This window comes from Solea senegalensis, linkage group LG2 (genome assembly GCF_019176455.1).
Source record: "Solea senegalensis isolate Sse05_10M linkage group LG2, IFAPA_SoseM_1, whole genome shotgun sequence".
NCBI classification, from domain to species: Eukaryota; Metazoa; Chordata; class Actinopteri; order Pleuronectiformes; family Soleidae; genus Solea; species Solea senegalensis.
In genome coordinates, this window is record NC_058022.1 from 18,647,942 (window position 1) to 18,668,020 (window position 20,079).

A 20,079-nucleotide genomic window follows, 5' to 3' on the forward strand; every position below is an offset into this window, starting at 1 on the left:
AATGAAAAGAAATAGCCTCCTCTGTGACCTCAAATGGCCAAAGATCTTTCTAGCCATGGATGCTTATCTACTAATTTATAAGGCAGGCAGTGCAGCAGACAGGTGCTTCCTCACCCAAACTGTCAAACTGCTACAATGACTGAAACACTGTTCAATCTCTCATAACATCAGAAGAGCTTTATTTCCTCACAGTTTAAGGAGAAAAAGGGATACAAGAGGTGTGATAGACAAATATTAGGGCATAAATCTTGTTAAACACACTCCATATTTACACCTTTTAGTAATTATTTTCATAATATCTAATACAAAACATGTACCATTAAAAATGTATTATATTCACTTTTCTTTCTCATACTGCCATTTCATTTACATTGAATGCTATATATAAATGTATTGAATGTGTTCTTCCTGGCTCACAGATGATCATGTACAAAGCTCATTAAACACACTCTGGTCTCTACTGTAAGAATCAAGAGAATAAAAAAAGAACCAAATGTAGCATGACTGACAGACATTAGGAAAGAGAGATAAAACTTGTTGACATGTTGTCCTCTTAATAAATAATAACTTTTCCCCTCAGTCACTCACCTGTACACAAACAAAAACACACACAGGATTCCCAGGGTTAGATTTTCTACATCTCTGCAAAAGTTCCTCATTCCTTACATTAAAATCCATTTTCATAAAAGGATTTATTCATTTTTTTTGAAAGAAACATCCCAGTTTAGCAGTGTCTCTGAAAAAGTTTGAGCAATTACTTCAGTTCCACCAAACTGTTGAGGGACGTCACACGAGAACTGTCTCTTACGGGGACACACTTCATAGACCGGATGACCGACTGGACACTGGACTGCCTCATGTGACAGAGCAAGCAAGAGGACTTCAATTAAAAATAAATAAATAAATCAAACATCAACGTATCAATTAGTGTGTGAAATATACTAATGTAACTGTTGTGCTGTTACTAATGTGACTGCTATTGTTGTATCAGTTCTCAGTATTCTACATAGACTTGTAAAATATAGGGTATAAGGGTCCAGTGGTGTGTAAGAATCACTGATATCTAATGTGAGGACAACTACAATGGCTTTCACATACCAGAAAGGATGTAAACACTCAACACTCACACTCTGCAGTTTCCTCCTTTTTTTTTTTGGTTTATACTTTAATTTGAGTGTCAAGCTTCTGCTTAAAAATGCAAATTGTGGCCACTGTAAAGCAAGGCCCCTCCTTGCCTCAAGTACATATAAAAGTCTTATTCTTAGGCTACGAAAACCAAATTAGTTTTATTTTAAAGCGATCAAACACATACTTATGTGTAGTATATTACATTTCTGCCAATAAACCCTCCTGAATGATACACACTGGACCTTTAACATGTGCTAAAAATGTACACGCTCCTTGAACAACATTCAGACCTCTTGCCTTTGAGGCGCTTTCTACCTCAGTGGGATTGATTAGTCTCATCATTACAGTCAAACCTGTCACCATCAACGTGGCCTGAAAAGCTGAATCATGTACTTTGATTTCCTGTAACTGCTCACAGCTCATCTTTGCTCTTGTCGAACATCTTCTCCAGCCCTGTTGCCATAGTAACAACCTCATAACAGTGATCTGCTCCGGATTCAGATGAGGGGCCCACAGGGATGCAGTCGTAGCCTTTGCCTGCTGAGTTCATGCGTTTGCGGTTGCGTGCGCCTGGTTGGTAGAGCTGCATGGCGGGACGGTCCTGGAGGAAGACAAGAGAGCAAGACATGGGAGAGACGAGCAGCACACTGTTTGAATTCACATCGATCCATATGTAGTCCTTTATTTATTTTCTTAATTCATAGTTTATGCCAGTGGTTCCCAAATGGTGTGCTGCAGCCAGACGGGTGTAAGGTTGTTTTTTACAACCTTACACTATAAGGCTGATTAAAGACAAGTGGGGAGAAAAAAGATTTGAATTGTGGTTAGGTTAAGGTTTGTGGTAGGCATTGGCTGGTAATGATTAAGGTTAGGGATAACGCTATGTTTCGGTTGCCCAAATGTCTGGAACTCAATGCAGTGTGCCGTGAAAGATGGCTGCGCAAACTGTGTGTGTCTGAGAGAGAGCGAGAGAGAGAGAGATCACCACAGTTGCAGGTGAAAGAAATGTATTTATTGTGTCATAGACATTAATCAGTTCTAAACAGTAGATTGTGTCATTTTTATTAAAAAGCTCTAGACCACATTTTTGAGAAGAATCAGGATCATCATTTTGCTACGACCATTTACTTACGACAGTGAAGTACAGATGTATGTATTTTATAAAAGGGTTTACAGCTTTTAAATAACTGTCCAATTCTCAAGTTTCACATTCCTTACTTCCTCATGTTAAATATGTCACTTTTCTCTTCAGGGTGAGAAGATTTGACTACAGACTTGCCTGGATGTTTTGGCTTGGCCTTTAATAAAAAAAAAGGTTTGAAAACCACTGGTGTATGCCATTTGGTATCCTGAAAGACACCGTGTCTGTCTGTGTCACAGCTTATCACAGTCTTCGCTAAACAATCACATATCAATGAACATCTGAGACATGGTTACAACGTTGCATCATGCTAAAACAAAGCATGGCTTCACCACCCAAACCCCCCATGCTCACCTTCTCGCTCACCTTGTTTCGGAGGCGTTCCTTCCTGTTACTCAGGTCCTCCCTGTCTTCCTTCCCTAGCTTGTCTCCACTGTCAGGACAGTAGGAGAAGCCATGGTGATGTCCCTCTTTCTTGGCTCGGTCTTGGCAGTAGCCCTTCCCCCACTTGGTCTCATCTTTACGCCGCATATATTTATCAAACTCGTAGTGGTGTCTCTGTCGTTTCCGCTCTTCATCTTTCCCTCTGTGATCTTTATCCCTCTGTCGCCGTCCGTGCTGTTCTCTTTGCTCCTTGTCACTCTCAGGCTGACCTCTAGTGGCAATAGGGGAAATTGCAGACACAGGTTACAACATTATGAGTTCTTTGTACTTTTTTGGAGTAAGATATTGACATTTAAAATTCAAAGTCATAACTTTTTCCCCCAGAAGATTTAATTTGAAAATAAACACTGACATATATATACAGAAGCTGCACACAGAAGCTGAGAATGACCATGGTCGCAACTATATTTTGTCAGTCTGTTATCTCAAGATCATGGGATAATAAATTCATTATCATAACGAGATAACACGTTATCACGAGATAACAATATCTTGTCATGATGAGAAAATTGTATTTGTTTTCTTGAGATAACATGGCTCGTTTTGGAGCAGCCATCGCCTGTAAAGCTTCAGTCACAATTGTCTTTTTCTTAAAGAGACACTGTGCAATTTCTGCCAGTGTGCAAGGTTATCATTTTAATAAATGACATGGTGCATTGTGTCATAGGTAAACATCATGTGAGATTGTGTGCTCTTGCCTCATTACCATCAAGTACAGGTGCTAGTTCTTATCTTCAAACCTGGCTTTTGCACTTTCTTTAGAGCTTCTAGAGTTTTTTTTTCACTGGTTTATTATTATTTTGATTACTATTCAGATTTGCTTTTGTTCTCCATCCTCTCCCCTGTTTTTCACTTGCATCTGCATGCCGAACCAGCAACTGGGAAGCAGATTCATTATCACGTTATCACAAGAAAGCAAGATTTGTCCTGAGATTACAACATTGGTTATTCCGTGATCTCAAGATAATGGAATGAACAAAATAGTCATGGCTGTTCTATGTGCAGTGAACTTACTTTTCCTTGGGGTCCTTTGACTTCATTTGTCCTCCTGCTTTTTCCCATTTCCCTCTGTCTGCCTCCCCAGTGTCACTTTTGTCCTTAATTCGGTCCGAATCCACATCGTCGTCTCTGTCGCTCTTCTTCAGGAGCTGAACAAGCACAAGGTCCCCATAACTATTTGTTATAAAGGGCCATCTAAAACATTTGTAAACTGTAAGCAACATAATTTGTTTTAGGTATGAGTTACTTTGATTTTGATGTCTTTATCGGACAGTTTCTTCTGCTTCTCAGCCTCTTTCCGTTTGCGCCTCTCCTCCTCTCGTCGCTTCCTCTTCTCCTCTTCTCTTTGCCGTTTCTTTTCCAGCTCTCTCCTCCTCCGCTCCTCTCTCTTCTCCTCTCTTATTCTCTTTAAGGACAGATGAAGCAATCAAACTATATTACATGTTTTTCAAAGCACACTGTGGGTAATTCCATTTGCCATTGCTTTTATTTTTTTACCTGTTTCTCTATTTTCTTATTTTTTATGTACTCCAACAGGGGTGTTGTTCGTTTGGCTGAAATAAAAAAAAGGGGAAACATCAAATAATGTCTATACTTATGCAAATGAGTACTTTTTTTTATCATGATTCACAGGAAAATAATCATCTTTGTTTGTATTTGCACCTATGAGCTCTCTGGTTTTGGCCTCTATCTCTCCCAGGAGAGTCTCAGGATTGGCCATAGACTTCTCGTCATCACAGGAGTAATTCTCCAAGAATCGCTTGTACTCTGGATCTGAGAGGGTTTCAGAGCAACATGCATACAAATGAGATCACACCAAATATGGACTTTGTTGGCTCAAGCTGTGCATTTCAATACCTTCTTCAATGCTCCCGGCTTTGGCATCTTTCTTTTTTAGCTTCTTCTTGGAAATTTTCTGGAAGGGGGCAAACTCTACTACTGCAGGATATTCCTGACCTGAGTACATATTGAAATAAAGGGCAGTTAATCATTCAACAGACCAGCCGGAGGATAATAACAGTGACAGTAAACAAGGCAAGGCAAGGCAAGGCAAGGCAAGGCAAGGCAAGGCAAGGCAAGGCAAGTTTATGTGTATAGCGCCATTACGCAAGGCCATTCATAGTACTTTAATACATTGGAAATTAAAACAAAATCAATTTTAGAAATAAAACCAATTTAAAACGTAAAAAAACTTTAAATCAAGCAAAGAATTTTTCATCTGTTCTGTGTTTGCCCTCCCTTTTATTTGTCATGCGCATAAAATTCATCCTACAGCTGCAAAACAAACATGATTTGTTTGCATTTAATACTGCAGACCATACGACTTTGTTTGTCCACCTTCATGGCAACAAAACACAGTTCAAACAAAGTTAAGAAACATACCTTTGTTGTCAATAAAGACATAGCCATCAAATCTGTCTCTAAACAGCAGGATATCTTCAGGGTTTTTAAAATTGATGTATGCTCTCGAGAAGAGGTGAGGATACAGACTGGGGAGGAGGAAACAATGAGAGGTCAAAAACATTTTCTTGAGAAGGAAAATGTTGTACTACAAGGACAGAAAGGTTATAATACCTTTGATCTGCTGGGAAGAACTCAAAATAGTCATAGGAGGGCAGAGGGCTGAGCTGTTCTTCTAGTTGGTCTTTTGACAGGTGAGGAGGAAGCCTTCGAATCACAACCTGCAATTACATAAGAAAACTGTGCTTTATGGTTTGAGTGTTTGGTTGCACTGATTTTATTGCCCTTTATTGGCAGCTCTTATAAACTAGAAATGTGTGCTGTGTGCGTCTATGTTGCCCCATGCCCTTATTTACTGCGTGTGTGTTTTTTAATTGTTGTTCTACTACAAATTGCAAAACAAATTTCCTTAATAAATAAACAGATTAAGCTCTACACAGAATTGACGGGAGATTGCATCCAAACATAGGCTCAGTTTTATGTGGTCTTGTGTTGCTCTCAGTGGAACAAGAACTGTCTTCTTATACATCATCAAAAACAAATCTATTTAACAAACACTATAAATTGGATCCTGAATATTTCTTTAGAACCCATTAATTCCCTTTAACTTAACTTTCCTGCTAGAAGTAAACTGACAGAATGGACGGAGACATGGGTTTGTTTGTTTGTTTTTCTCTCAGGCTAATGAAGGGTAAAACACACAGTATGTGGTTTTAATAAATGACAACATTACTCAGAGAAACATAAAAGCTGTCGAACATGTAAACAGTGGTGAGTCTGTGTGCTGAGAGAAGCCGTGTTTTTTAAACCCCACATGATGCGCACAGGACTAGACGCAGTGCTGCCATAATCTTTTACAGTCGATGCTGCATTTGTTAAAGCGCACTAGCTGTGAATTTGAACGTCCAATATAAAGACTTCGTGAGTAAAGTCGTTTAGAAATGTGGAAGTGAAGCTGATACAGGTCTATTGTCGCTGTCCGCGGTGCTGAAATGATCCCCGCTCCCTCCATTCCTCCTCCATGACTGTTCTCCACAGCAATAATGATGCGACACAGAGCGGGAAACACGCTCGGCTCCCCCACCTTGGTGAAAACCTCCTTCTTCTCCTCTTTCGGTTTGAGGTTACCGGGGATGTTGTCCTGCTCTCTCGGGATGTCCCTAAACTGTATCTCGACGACGCTTTTCTCCTTGGCCACGATCATTTGGTCCTTTTCAGACCGCATTTCTCCCCATCTCCTTCTCCAAGCCCGTGTTGTCACTGTGTTCTCGCGAGACTGTGATGTTATCGCGAGTGCAGGGAGAGCTGAAAAGACGGCAACATGCATGCATGCATGTATGTATGTGTGTGTGAAGAGTGTGGATACAGTTTTCAACAGGACCCGTCACTTTCACCCAAACTATCAAACACGGTTAATGATGCAGCTGAAAGACGGTGATTTCCTTTGTGGGAGCATTTTAGACAATATTATAGAATGTGCATATTTTAATTTCTTTTAGTGTATTAAATAAAAGTAATATTAACAACATGGATGAGAAAAAGGGTCTCTTTTTTCAAATATAAATGTTATAAAAAAAAGGTCTGTAGATCAGCTGACATGGAATGATTATAAAATGTAGGAAGCAGAAAACAACTATGAAAACAAGTGTTGCCCGTTTGTCTGAGCTAATGCTACAAAATTCGCATGCAAGCAATTAAAATGCTGTTTTTCCCTGAAAACAAAAATAATTATACAAATTTTAATTTTTAATTGAATTTGTTTGCTGTCCATAACATAACTGAATAATCACTTAGATCAAGCATTAAAAGCCAAGGCTGCTGTCTGTGCCCACTGGGTGGCGCTCTTTTGCAGTAACCGTTTCACAATTATTGACATTGATCAAAGGTGATGTCTCAGGTTGACTGGACACTTTTATACTTGAGGTCAACGGTGAAACATCAGAAATCGCCAAGTCGCCATGGCAACACCTATAGGCGAAAACTCACAATTATCACGATATAGCGTTATAATTGTCTCAAGCCAGTTCTCACCACATGGTAGGAGAAACACACCACGGCGATGCGTTCAGGAAACGCATTTATTCTGTTTAATTGTCATTCATAGACGGGATTCATGACGCGAGTATGGAGAGTGACTCGCAGTTGTTTTTGCGCATTTTACTGCACTGTATGTGTCCCAGTGTCCGTCAGTCTGTGCTGCTGCACGCCGTCACGCTGCGCTGATCCACAGAGGACGAACAGCGTGGATTAACGCTGCCCACAGAGCCCACAGATTCAGTACAGGAGGTCTGACTCACTGACCGTCCGTAGACATCCCGGTGAGGAACTGTGGAGCAGATGGAAACAAAGTCACTGAACAAGAAAAAGCACCAAGAGAGCGAAACGTACGCAGTGTCACCGCACTGAAACGCATCATTGACATCAGCTGGGCGATTTGACACAGTTTTCGGTTGAGTGACATTTTATGATAATTGCTCGCTACAAGCCAATGAAGTCACGGGTGTGTACACAAATGGGGAATGAATATGGAGGCTAATTTAATTTGTGTCATATTGGGAATAGGGAAACACATTCGAGTAAAATATGGATAATTCATGTATGAAATGACCAATATCATGCTTCAAATGACATCAGCATGAGTGCCATTACCTTACAGCAAGCTGTCTCTATATTTGCATTACCATCATTTAATTCTTCTCAGTCAAGATAATTTTTTCAGATATCCACAATGACAATATTCTACCCTTTTTAATTTTTTTTCATATGAAAACGTATTTCTAAAAGTGGCAAATTGCGTCACTTTTCCATTTGATTGTGTAAAAGGATTGTCTGGAGCTAAAGCATGACTATCCATAATTCCACTTGGAGATATCCTTAGTCCTCCTGGGATCACTACATTGGATTGAATTCAAGATAAAACAAAAGAAAATTGTCCTGTTTATTTTGACTATAGGACGAAAACTCAATAATAAAATAATAAAATGCATCCATCAAACTGAGGAGCAATTTTGGCAGAAGTTGAAACCAGTGATCATTTTTATACATGGGTAAGTATTTTCCATGCTTCAGATCCGGATCGTGATCCAGATTTTGACCAAAATACACAGCAACATAGACCTCTATGAGGTACTTTCTCAAGATATTTCTTTTTCAATGCAACACTGACATGATGTAACCATGTAACCATTTTATTAGGGACAGGACACCACATATTAGACTGACTCTGTCGCTGCTGCCGCAGCATGAACTCACCGCTGAGGAAAGTTTGCCTGCCGCTGCTGCTCTCCACACACAGCCGAGGTCTCTCTGGTGTGGACACGGAGCTTTTGAGACTGGGAACAAAGGTGGAGCAGGTGTCTAGGTCCCGACAAACCCTGTCCTGGGTGTAAATGACGCTCGACTTGGACGGAGTACAGCCCATCTGCACTGGGCCCAGATACACTGGAGATAAAAACAAACAAACAAACACAAAAACAATGTCCGTACGCAGGAGTATACCGTGACTGACATGTGAATCTGAGAGTAGTGATGGAGTGGAGGTGACTGATGTGAGGTCGGGAGATTTCACTCCTCCCCTGCACAGGATCATGACACTTGTCACTTGTACATTTCCCTGCTCATTAACTCTAAATGTACAATGATGTATGCTCTAAAAGGTACAATAACGTCGGGTTAACTGTCCTTCACCACGGATTTGGAGACACCACATATTTTGAAAAACTGCAATCTTTAAAAATAAACATGTTTACAGTGAAATATTATAATCCATAACTACAAATATAAAGTAGCAATCCTCAATCCACAAAATAGTGTTGATAATAAATACAAAAATTGCAGTAGCTTTTAAATACACACTTTAAGAGGAAGCTGTTATTGGGTCTAGTGTGCAACTTCAAGGGTTTTCTGAATATATCAGCCATGATAATGTTTTGTATAGGTATAAATGACCACATTAAAATGAAGATAGTTGGATTTTCATAGCCTTATAATAAGTCTTTTAGATGATCTCTTGGTAAGGGTGCCACCATGCTCTCACAGCAGCTCAAGACAAACCAGCATGTTTTAAAGTGAAAGCTCACTATGCAAACTAATAATAGCTCTACACACACACACACAGACCTGCTGCATTGGCCAATGAAGGAGTAATGTAAATGTTTACATAGTGTGTAAAGTCAACCATACTTTCCTGGTGTTTTGCAAAAGCCCTGGTGAGTGGGGGAGTCCATCAGCTGCAACCCATTTCTTCCACACTGGATGTTTAAACATTGCTCAGCAGTTTTTAAATCAACCAACCTGACACAAAACACACATGATTTTTTTTAAAGATAAATTCAAGATTTATTGTAAGAAGTACCAAGAATTTATTTAATCAAAATTGCTTGGCTCTCAATTCAAGGTGAAAATCCACAGGTTAAGTGATGTGGAGGGTCCTGCCATGGGCAGCAATAAGAGATTACAGTCTTTAAGTCATGATGTGAGAAGTGGAGGCTTTTCACTCTGTTCAGCCAAGTGTCAGAAGATCACATGTTCTCAATGTCTTTATGTCTAAGCCAAGGCCCAACTCTCAACAAAACACTCAACAGCCTTCACCAAAGCATTCATTTCCCTTTAAAAGTGCACTCCTACATGACATACAGCAGTTGCTGTATTGAAACTTTACCCTCATTCTTACTCATAACCATACTTCAGATGCAGTTTTCTGTTTTATCACCTACAGAAACAAACATATCGAATGCACAAAGAGAATGAATCCAAAAGTAAAACTTTGGCAAAGGACAGGTGCCAACATTTTGATTTGAATGTTGAATGTCCCTGGGCTTGGATATGTCTACCTATGACAATCTGCTGCTGTGACAGCTCCACACGCTGACAGGATGACATCACGTGCTGGTGTCCGATAAGGTATCCAACATGACGTCACTCTCGTACATGTCACACTCCAAGGTTAAAGAGAGTCGCAAAGGTGTCTCCAGCATCATCTTGTCCTGATTTGACAGTGGTGTTTCCAAAGACGTGATGCTGGTGTCTTCCACTCTTGGCGTGGCTAGGAGGTCACCGGGCTCCGATGTGTTCAGCATCTTAATCAGCGCTGGAGTGTTCAAGTTGCCTCGCACTTTGTCATTAATGTCGGTGCCTGAGTGCAAATAAATCACAACACATTATTGACACATTGCTGGTGTGAATATTTTACAAACCTCTAAAATTCAACGGTGATTCAATGCTTGCCGAAAAGAAAAGAAAATAACTCACACAATTTGCTTTTTTTGTTTTTCAATTAATAACACATTTCCCTAAAAACTTCATTTGTGATCAACGATGGACATACAAGAGAAAATAGTAGTATGAAGAGTCAGGGAAAATACATGTACAGCTACATTTCATCTTTAAATGTGTAAAACATATAACATGCTTTAGTGTTGAATAGTTATCTCATACCTATAAAGGCATCTGTATCACCAATGTACATCTCTATACAGTGACCAAGCATCGTTACAGAGAAGGTGTCATCCCTTTTCAGTCCAAGTGCCTGCCATAGAAAGAGAAAACCTCAAACTTCAAGTAAGACAGACATTTGTTCAGAGAAAATCAACCAATCAGTGAATTCTACCTTGCACATTGTTTTAACTTCTTTGAAAAATCATACTGTACTTAAATGTTATGAAATTCAATAGCATTAAATTCCCAATTTGTTATTGTACTGGATCCAAACTCATTGAAAAACAAATTAACCCTCGAGCGTACACCACCTTGCTCTCACTATAGAGCTCAGATTTCCATGGTTACGCCTTTTCTAGCTTGTACTGCCAGGAGGAGCTCCGACACACACAATATCAAACAGGAGACAGACACTCTAATCCTGTGAATAAAAGGGACTTTACCGTATGAAAGTAGTCAATAGCGCTCTCAAAGTCGCCCATGAGGCTGTGCACATATCCTATGGCAGCGTAGGTGGAGGCGTGCTGAGGGATTAACACCAGTGCTTGACGGTGGTACTCGAGAGCCTGATTGTACTTTCTACAAAAAACAAACACGTAATATGCAAAGTTGACATCAACAACATTTTAAATGTTTGCAAGTGACAACAACATTTTAAATGATTGCAGGTGACAAAAACAGCTTAGAGTGTATTAAAACAGAATACAACATTATAACCAACTCTCCAATGACTGTGATTGTTGGTAGAACAACAACACATTTGCTGTATCTTGATATGTCAGATCACCCATCTGCAGTGAGCAAATTCAGGCATGTAGCAACATCTATGCCATGAAAACAAAAATAATACACTGAAGCATATCCCACATATTCTGTGCTCAATTTCCATAATTTATTTAAACACTTGTACTCAGTGTGATGGATGACTGAAAGTAATCTGTCTAAATTCCATGCAACATCCGTCTCATCCTGCGTTAGCCGGTCTGTTAAATTCTTCTTTGTTTAGGGTTTATAAGTATGCATATGTATCCAGTCTAGTGTCAGAATCACCCAACTAACCAATCTTCCTCATTGACAGTGTATGCCACATTTGTGATTTTTATAACAGCAGAATAATAAATACGATACCTCACAACTCCAACATGGCAAATTGTCTTTAAATACACATTTATATTTGCAGATGATGGCTGTTGTGTGGCAAAAATTCATACATACAACTGTAACTAATGGTTTCCCAGGAGACACTCATTGTATGTGTACAATGGGTTTCAGTTGTCGTTTTGTAGAACAAATGAAAAACTGTTACAATCTGTTCTTTCAGCAATGAATCAATTATGCAAATACAAGTCTTAATTTTGTATAGATGAATCTGTCCTTTTCCATTTACCCAACCTTTCAACACTAACACATGCGTGGTACACTTTCTGCAAGTCCCTTATACCAATTCAGTGGTGATAATGAATTATTCATTCAAGTGGGTCATTGCATGAATTCTCAATAAGGTTCCTGCCTCTGCAGAATGACTGCTAACAAACACACAAGCACTTCTATGAAAACAGATGGAGACAAGAAAGGAAATAAAACAGATAAATAGGAGAGAACGCATCTTTAATTATTCACGCAGGAAACATTTTGTGTTTAGTTTCTGTTTTACAGGTATCACATGTGCTCACCCCGACATAGACCAAGATGATGTATTGGGGGGGTATAAAAACTCAATCTTCTACACAAGACTATTCAACATCATTAGCTCAAACTGCACTATCAAAGTGGATAAATACTTACTTCAGTTTCCGACACACATGACCCAAGTTGTTTAGCAATGGCTCCCATTTGTCCACAGTTACCTTAAATTAAAAATAAAGAAAAAGAAAATTAAAAAAGAAAGAAAATAAAATCATACTGTAACAATTCTTGCAGAGACATGGTCATATCTACCAGCTATGACAGTTCTGTTCATGTCAACTGGTGTGAGAGAGAGAGTGAAGAGAAAACTAGGTGGTTTTCAGTACAGGCAGGTTTTATGTCTGTAGATACATTTAGTCACCACAGTGGGATCACAATGGTGGAGCCACAAAATGTTTGTTGTTTGCAGTTTAGATCAGGTCTGACCCATGAGTATTCATGTAATGATTGAGTAATAACTACTGGGTACTTTTGCAATTAAATAAGTAGTTACCTCATTCCCTATGGCTTTAATCTTCTCCATTGCATCCAAAAAGAGCCGCTCTGCAGTCTTCCAGCTGAAAAAGACATAGAAAAAAATGTGTGTAAAAACATATTTTCATGACAGGCACGTTCTACTGTTTGACATTGAGTAAATTAAGCTTGTTTTCGGATTCATGAAAAGAACAAATTGAACATCAGACACCAAGCTGCCAACGGTATTAAGGGAGATGCTATAATTGGCACAGTGCAGATAAAATAAATATCAATTTTGAATTGCACTGCAAAACGCATTGAGGTTATATGATTTTCTTTGTGTAAACAAATAATTAGTAAACATCTATATACATCTTGGGATTGTTCATACTTGTCTCATAAGATAAACAAGTAAATCTGGTCAGCATCACCTACATCTCTGACACAGATTTACTTGTTTATCTTATGAGACAAGTATGAACAATCCCAAGATGTATATAGATGTTTAGACAAATATACTGTAAACTGAAATCATTAAATGCAATGCCAGCTGTTGTATCGATAGTAAAAAAAAGGTACAGCAGCAGGAAGGGCTGCACTTATACAAACACTTTAATTTAACACTGAATCACTGAATGACCAATACATTCTTAAACATCAATGATAAATGCAGGTCTTATTTCAAAATAGACGTCTTTGCCTGTTAAACCACTTTTTTTTTTCTTTTTCCACAAATATCACTGCTATTCCAACATCAGATTGTGCTGCCAATAACGCTTATTGTAAAGTGTTACTGTGTGTTTATGGCTGCATGACTCACTCTCCATTTTGAAATGCAACCACTGCCACCTCGTGTATGACAAATGGGTCCTCTGGAGCAATACTAAGGGCCTGACTGAAGAAACGTTCAGCCAGCTTGGAGTTGTTGGTCAGACCATACTCCAGGCCAATGTAAAGCATGGGTAAGTGACACCTGAATGAGAAAATAAAGATACCACACCCCAAGTTAGCATTATCTTATTATTTAACAACACTTAAAAGACTCCCCAGTCTCTAAAAGATGTGAAGTAAAAAAAAAAAAAAAAATTAAATAAAATAACAAAACCAAAAAGGTACACTAAATGGCTGGGAGAACATTTTTGGCTGACTACCCCTTTCAATCAAAAACAAAAAGCCTTCAAAATCCTGCTCTCCATTTGTGTCACACATTAAACTAAAGAAATGTCAACCCACACTGCCTGTGCAATTAGTTGGTATTGTGCACTTTTTTCAACAGACAGCCAGAGCCTCCAAAATCTACATCTCAGTATATATAAGATAGTGCTTAGCTGTAGTGCTAACTAGTCATGGGGAAATTTTCTAAAACCCCTAGAAATTAAAACGAGATCTTCCCAGTTTGTATCCTGTGCCCAGGATCATTAATCTTTTATTATGCTTCAAACTCTATCCACATGTCTATAAATTCTGCCAATTACAGAACAAGTGAGACGCCCCTGACAACAGAGAGCATGATGGTAAGCTGTTATTTACTGTCAATTCTGCCACAGGGATGAACATTCAGCACCACTGGCTGTTGTAAACATGAATCAATATCTGCAACAATTCCCTCCACAGCTTCTTCACACATGTATACATGCAGGCACAATGGGTTTTGTTTTACACTGTATTTTAAAGAAATTAGATGACCTGTGCTACATTCTATTATTTACTCTCATACAATACGAGACAAAAACATATTTCATATAAATCCTTGTCTAGAGCAGCTCTACAAAGACTTATCTATAAAAGCATATAATGGACATGTGAAACATTTATCTACCCTTTCATCAGCTGGGCAGCAGTAAAGTAGGCAGCCATGGCTTGGTCGTGCTCACTCTCCACTGCAAATGAATGACCATAGGCAATCCATGCAGGGCCATAAGTCCTCTCCAATGTGGTGGCTTTGCTTCAGGAGATAATTCAAATTGCGTCAGGAAACCTAAATATATGCCCACAATCTGGCTGCAAACACACACTTCCCTTAAGAGTGTAGCAATACACACCTAAGGTATCGACGAGCATGCTCGTTTTTATGGCCAACCATGAGATAGTAGCAGCCAACAGCAAACCAGGATACCTGATAAAATGTTTAATTTTGGTTATCAAATGCTGAAAAATAATAAAACAGAATCAAGTGATATAACTGCAGCACTTACTGGGTTGTTGGGATACAAGTCTACAAGTTTGTGTGAGAGGTAAAACAACTCTGTCGGGAGAAAACAACAAAAGCTTTAACAAAACTAACCACAACTACTGTATGGTTATGAAGGGTACCAAGCAATTTAAACATTTCTATATGTGGTAGAAAATGGTTTTACCATTTGCTTTTCCAAGCTCCACCAGAGTTCCTATATGGACTGGTAAACAGTTGGCATGGAAGGGGTCTTTAACTATCACCCTGAAATAAAAACAAGAAAAGCTGCATTCAAAAGTTAACAAACACCATATATTTATATTTAGATTAATCATTTAATTGTGTTCCCCATCTGGTACAACCAGTTTAATTCACATCATATCCAGGGTTAATAAATCAAATTTCAAACTAAACTAGTACCGCAAGCGGTAATGAACGGGTTCGAGCTCAAGGGCTCGAGTCCTCTAGCTCATTAGATCAGACCTGGATTGGCAAAGTTGTAACTGTTTGTTTTTTTTAGTATTTTCTACCACCACCAGGAGGCGCTGTTTTCAAATTGTATTGTTTTCAGCAACATAGTCGTCTTCAGCAACTACCCATCATCAATCAATGGAAGTTTGGTTGGGATGGGACCTTCTATGGCAAAGTTATAGGAGTTTTGTTGGCTTTGGCGAAACATTTAAATTTTCACCAACTTTGCCGCCCCCTTTCTTGTACGCCATGATACTTATTGAAAAGTTTTTTATACCTTTGGATCCTCAACTTGTCCACAGTGACCACACCAAGTTTGAAGGTGATCCCATGAAAGCTCTATGACGAGTTTGTTCATATATCATTGGTGCGAAATGGCCAAAATCTGCAAAAAATGTTACTTTCAATGCAAGATGGCGGCTTTCCTGTTCGTTTTAGAGCATAGGCTGCGCTGACTTTTTCGATTGTCCCGACCTAAGGAATGCGTGTACCAAGTTTCGTGCATGTACATTAAACGTGCTCCTCAGGAGGGCAAGTTTTAGGGGTTATAAGAGTTTCGCCTTTTGTTGTGAAAAATATGAATGAACGCCAACTTTGGCGCCCCCTATCTCGAAAACCATGCAACATTTTGAAAAACTTTTAATAACTTTAGATCCTCAACTTGTCCACAGTTACGCTGGTGCTGGTGATTTGGAATTTGGTGTTACAGTGGTATAAACCACTTGAATGGTTTCAAGTTACGCCGCATTTTCCAAAATATTTAGACATTCTGGTAAAAGTGGCTAGTGTTAACAACATTGAAATGTCTGCTGTTTAAAGTTAGTAGTAACTGTATTAAGCTTTTTGTGTGTGACTGTCACAAATCTCTTGTTGCAGTAAGAACAACATTAATCAGCTGAAATTACACCTTATTGTATAGCACATCAATTCAGGATGTGAGCAGAGATGTGTTAATTATTTTAAGAACGTTGAACAATTCAATATACAAAAAAAAAAAAGGACACCTACATTGATGTTAGTTTGTAGCACATCTTGAAATCACAGTTATAATAATGTCTCTCAGCAAGTGACACCACTACATCCAAATTGTCCTGTAGACCATTGACCATCTCCGGCACCACCAAATCACTGGGTTTGTTATACTGTAGAATGAAGGGGAAAGAGGGACGTGTGAATTATTATTATTAACTGTAAACAAATAATCAACAAAAATAAAAAAAATAAAACTTTATCTTTTAACTTAGCTTCATAGTATTTCAGTGATGAGCAATTGGAAAAAATATTTTAAAACCATGGAGATCTCTGTACCTTCTTTAACTTATTCTCATAAAGGAAGTGTAACAGCTCCTCCTCTTCCTCAGTGCACTGTTGACTCAGAGGCAGAGAGTCAAGGAAGTCTTTTTCTGTTGAAGAATGACAAACTTGTATCACAAAGGCTGCTGCTATGAAACCTATTGAAATGATAAACGAAATAAAAGAGTGCATATCTGTAGGAAACTAAAAGATCAGTGCACATCAATGACCCAGATCAGTCTCACCTTCCTGTGCAGTCAACATGTGGTGGGATGTTAAAAGGTCAAAAGCTTCAAAGCAGTATACATCCAGTTTTAAGGCCTCTTTGTAGCTGGAGGTGGCCAATGGTCTGTTGTCCATGGCATCATAGATCTTACCCCGCAGGAGGCAGATGGAGCTGCTGATCTGAAATAGTTTAGAGGACAAACAGGAAGAAGTCATGACATGACACGTAAAAGTCTTTCGTAAATTATATTACGAATAATTTCATCCACCCACAACATAAACAAAGATTTAAAATAAAATAAAATACAAAAATAAAGTAAAAAGTAGCACATAACATTAAAACATTTGGGCAACTCTGGTCAAATAATTCATAGTAAATTTAAAAAAAAAAATGCAGTATATCCCAAACAATATAATGCAAAATACAGGTCAAGAATTAAATTGTGAACATAGTGTGTAGAGTTTCTGGTCATATAGCAATAGAAATTGTGCTCAGCTACACGTTTGCAGTAACAGTATTCAACAAGGCTGTGACTGTGAGAGTGGCAGAGAGAAACCTGCTGTAAACACCTGAATATCATTTTGGCCTATGAGATTCTGTGCAACAGAGGACAACATGCACCCTTGTTGTCTGATATGTTCGATGAGATGTTCCTTTTTCATAGATTCTTAATTAATTTATTCTTTGAAGCATGAATATTAATCTATATATATATCTTTGGTGAATCGGCCAAGCATTTCCTGTTTTTCAGTTTCAGTCAACAATTTCCATTTCGGTGCATCCCTAATTTATTTGATGTCAGTCAGTCAGTCATCATCTACCGCGGGGGACGCTGTGCCAATCTCAGCTACATCGGGCAATCCATCGCATTGGTCTTGAATCCATAAAAATATGGTAGAATGGTATTCAAATTCTGTGGTGGCATACAGGTTTCATGAATCACACATGAGACTTGGCATCGGGTAATATGTACCCCTGAATCTGCACCATTTTCAAGGCAACTTTGATAAATGAGGGCCACTGTGAGCAGGCACAGAGGCATTTATGTGTGCTAGAGCTGAAACAATTAATCGATTAATCGATTACTAAATTAATCGACAACTATTTGGATAATCGATTAATCGGTTCAAAGCTTTTTCCATGATTAAAACAAGATTTCCGATTGTTTAAGCTTCTTAAATGTGAGTATTTTCTTCATTTCTTTGCCCTGGAGAACAAAGAAATCATTCAAAGTTAATTATTTTGGTTTGTGGACAAAACAAGACATTTGAGAACATCATCATTTCCAGGTTTGACGAAGACCGATCAACATTTTTAAAGGTTTTCTGATATTTTATGGAGCAAACGATTCATCAATTAATCGAGAAAATAATCGACAGATGAATCGATTATGAAAATAATCATTAGTTGCAGATCTAATGTGTGCCTTCTGCACTATGTGACAATATTATCTGAACCACAAGGTAGCGAACAATGACATGATTTTAGATAAACAGGAAGTCCATGAGATGTCTGCTGACGCATGTAGTGTTTACAATAAAATAGATAGAAGCCTGTAATCCATTTTCTACTGTTTAGTACTATGATGGTATGCAGTACCATCTCATAGATTTGGGAAGTAACTCTGTGTCTCAAACAGTGTATGATGTGTTACATATGACCTCTTCCCAGTGTAATTTTAATTTGACAGGACTGTAAAAACTAAAAAACAAAACTGCTTCAATCAATTGTTTGATTGAAGCAGATTTCAGTGGCAGGCCAGACTTACAGAGGCAGGAGACATGTCCCAGTCCTTGGCCGATTCTCTTGTTCCACTGTCCTCCTTTACACTCCTGTCCAACAGCTTCTTACTAGCAGGTTCCTCCATGTCCAGAATATCCAAGGCCTGTTGGAACTCTTTGGCAGCATACTTGAAACAGAAACAGATTTGTGTCTGATACAACTATCTAAATAATACACTGCAATATGTTCAAAAAGCTAGAATGTTAAGTAATACAATATTTGCATTTTTCATCTACTCACATGGCACCTAGCAGCAAGGTACTGACAAGCTCCATAAAGCTGTGTGAAAGAAGAAAGGCATCATACTGGGCTCACATAGTTTTTTTTATTGTAATTCTCTACAAATATCCTTAAGAGTGCACCACATAGTACATACTTTTGCACGTACGGATGTCTCTCACTTAATATGCGATTACCTTGTCAAGTTTTCGTGATCGGAGAGCATGCGAGGCTCTGTGGTACTGTGAGGTCAGGTAAAGGCACTGAGCTAGCCAGTAGATATCCTGGGGATCCTCTGTATGTCACACAAAATGACCAGCAATTTATGACATTGGAGAGCCATAATAGACAGGTCAGTAAAGGTTCTCAGTCATCCAGGTCAAAGTCATATTCAGTAATTGTAGGCAACTGGACTTGCTTGAGTTGAAACTTAACTCAAGCAAGTCTAGTTTCCCACAGCTAACTTCGGAACCTACACAACAAACAACCTACACAAACAACACTGCAGCTGTCACGATTGTATATAATCCGACATCATATCACTAAAATAATTAATTCACCGTTGCTATTGTATTTTTAAAAAGCTCCTAAAAAAGAGCAGTTATGCTAAACTTAGCTTTACATTTATATGTAGCATTAGCGTTATACCTTTGTAACAGATTAACAAGTAGGTACGACAATAAAATTATATACAACATTAAAGTCACTCACCATGGGAAAGGGATGCTATCTTATCGGCCCAAAAAAGAGCACTTTGATACTGTTGCTGTAAAAATTCAAACAAAAAGAACAAAAGGCAAAGTCATTGACGAACAGTTCTATTTGACAGTAGCTGACTGAGGTTTTGCTTTATAGTAAGGCAAGAACAGTGTATAGGATTGTTACTACTAACGCCCGGTCTGCTAGAAAACTAGCATTAGCTATTAATACATTAACTCATGAAGAAATCATAATTCTTACCTGGTCGATATACTGTCGTACTCGCTTTCGAAGTCTGTCGAGATTCATTTTGTTTTTAAAAAGTCTGACACAATGACTAGCAGAATCGTGTCATTCTCGGAGAAAACGATGTATTAAACGGTCCACTCAAACAGTAGTACGTGCTAGCTCGCTAGCTGCGTAAAATCAAATCCGCGGCTTCTTTCTGCACTGAGTGTTCTGTTC

At 38.6% G+C, this 20,079-nt stretch overlaps 2 protein-coding genes across 3 annotated transcripts; both read right to left on the minus strand.

Moving 5' to 3' along the window:
- Positions 1 to 162: 162 nt before the first annotated feature.
- Positions 163 to 6,461, minus strand: upf3a (UPF3A regulator of nonsense mediated mRNA decay). Of its 2 annotated transcripts, none has more exons than XM_044019383.1 (10): positions 6,258 to 6,461; positions 5,288 to 5,394; positions 5,096 to 5,202; positions 4,571 to 4,669; positions 4,376 to 4,486; positions 4,211 to 4,266; positions 3,960 to 4,118; positions 3,728 to 3,861; positions 2,636 to 2,924; positions 163 to 1,729 (listed from the first exon to the last, which is right to left on the minus strand). In XM_044019383.1, the coding sequence occupies exons 1-10, from the start codon at positions 6,396 to 6,398 to the stop codon at positions 1,541 to 1,543; spliced, it is 1,392 nt and encodes a 463-aa protein (XP_043875318.1). In that variant the 5' UTR covers positions 6,399 to 6,461; the 3' UTR covers positions 163 to 1,540. The 2 variants fall into 2 exon arrangements, with proteins under 2 accessions (XP_043875318.1, XP_043875317.1); XM_044019382.1 differs by having other exon boundaries at positions 2,624 to 2,924; positions 6,258 to 6,460.
- Positions 6,462 to 9,483: 3,022 nt separating this feature from the next.
- On the minus strand, positions 9,484 to 20,041 carry cdc16 (cell division cycle 16 homolog (S. cerevisiae)). Its single transcript, XM_044019363.1, has 18 exons — positions 19,876 to 20,041; positions 19,627 to 19,681; positions 19,113 to 19,210; positions 18,937 to 18,975; positions 18,683 to 18,823; positions 16,934 to 17,093; positions 16,704 to 16,798; positions 16,404 to 16,537; positions 15,109 to 15,188; positions 14,947 to 14,996; positions 14,794 to 14,867; positions 14,571 to 14,696; positions 13,572 to 13,724; positions 12,789 to 12,852; positions 12,395 to 12,456; positions 11,053 to 11,188; positions 10,610 to 10,700; positions 9,484 to 10,307 (listed from the first exon to the last, which is right to left on the minus strand). Exons 1-18 carry the CDS (start codon positions 19,921 to 19,923, stop codon positions 10,054 to 10,056), a joined length of 1,860 nt encoding a protein of 619 aa, XP_043875298.1. The 5' UTR covers positions 19,924 to 20,041; the 3' UTR covers positions 9,484 to 10,053.
- Between the last annotated feature and the right edge of the window lie 38 nt (positions 20,042 to 20,079).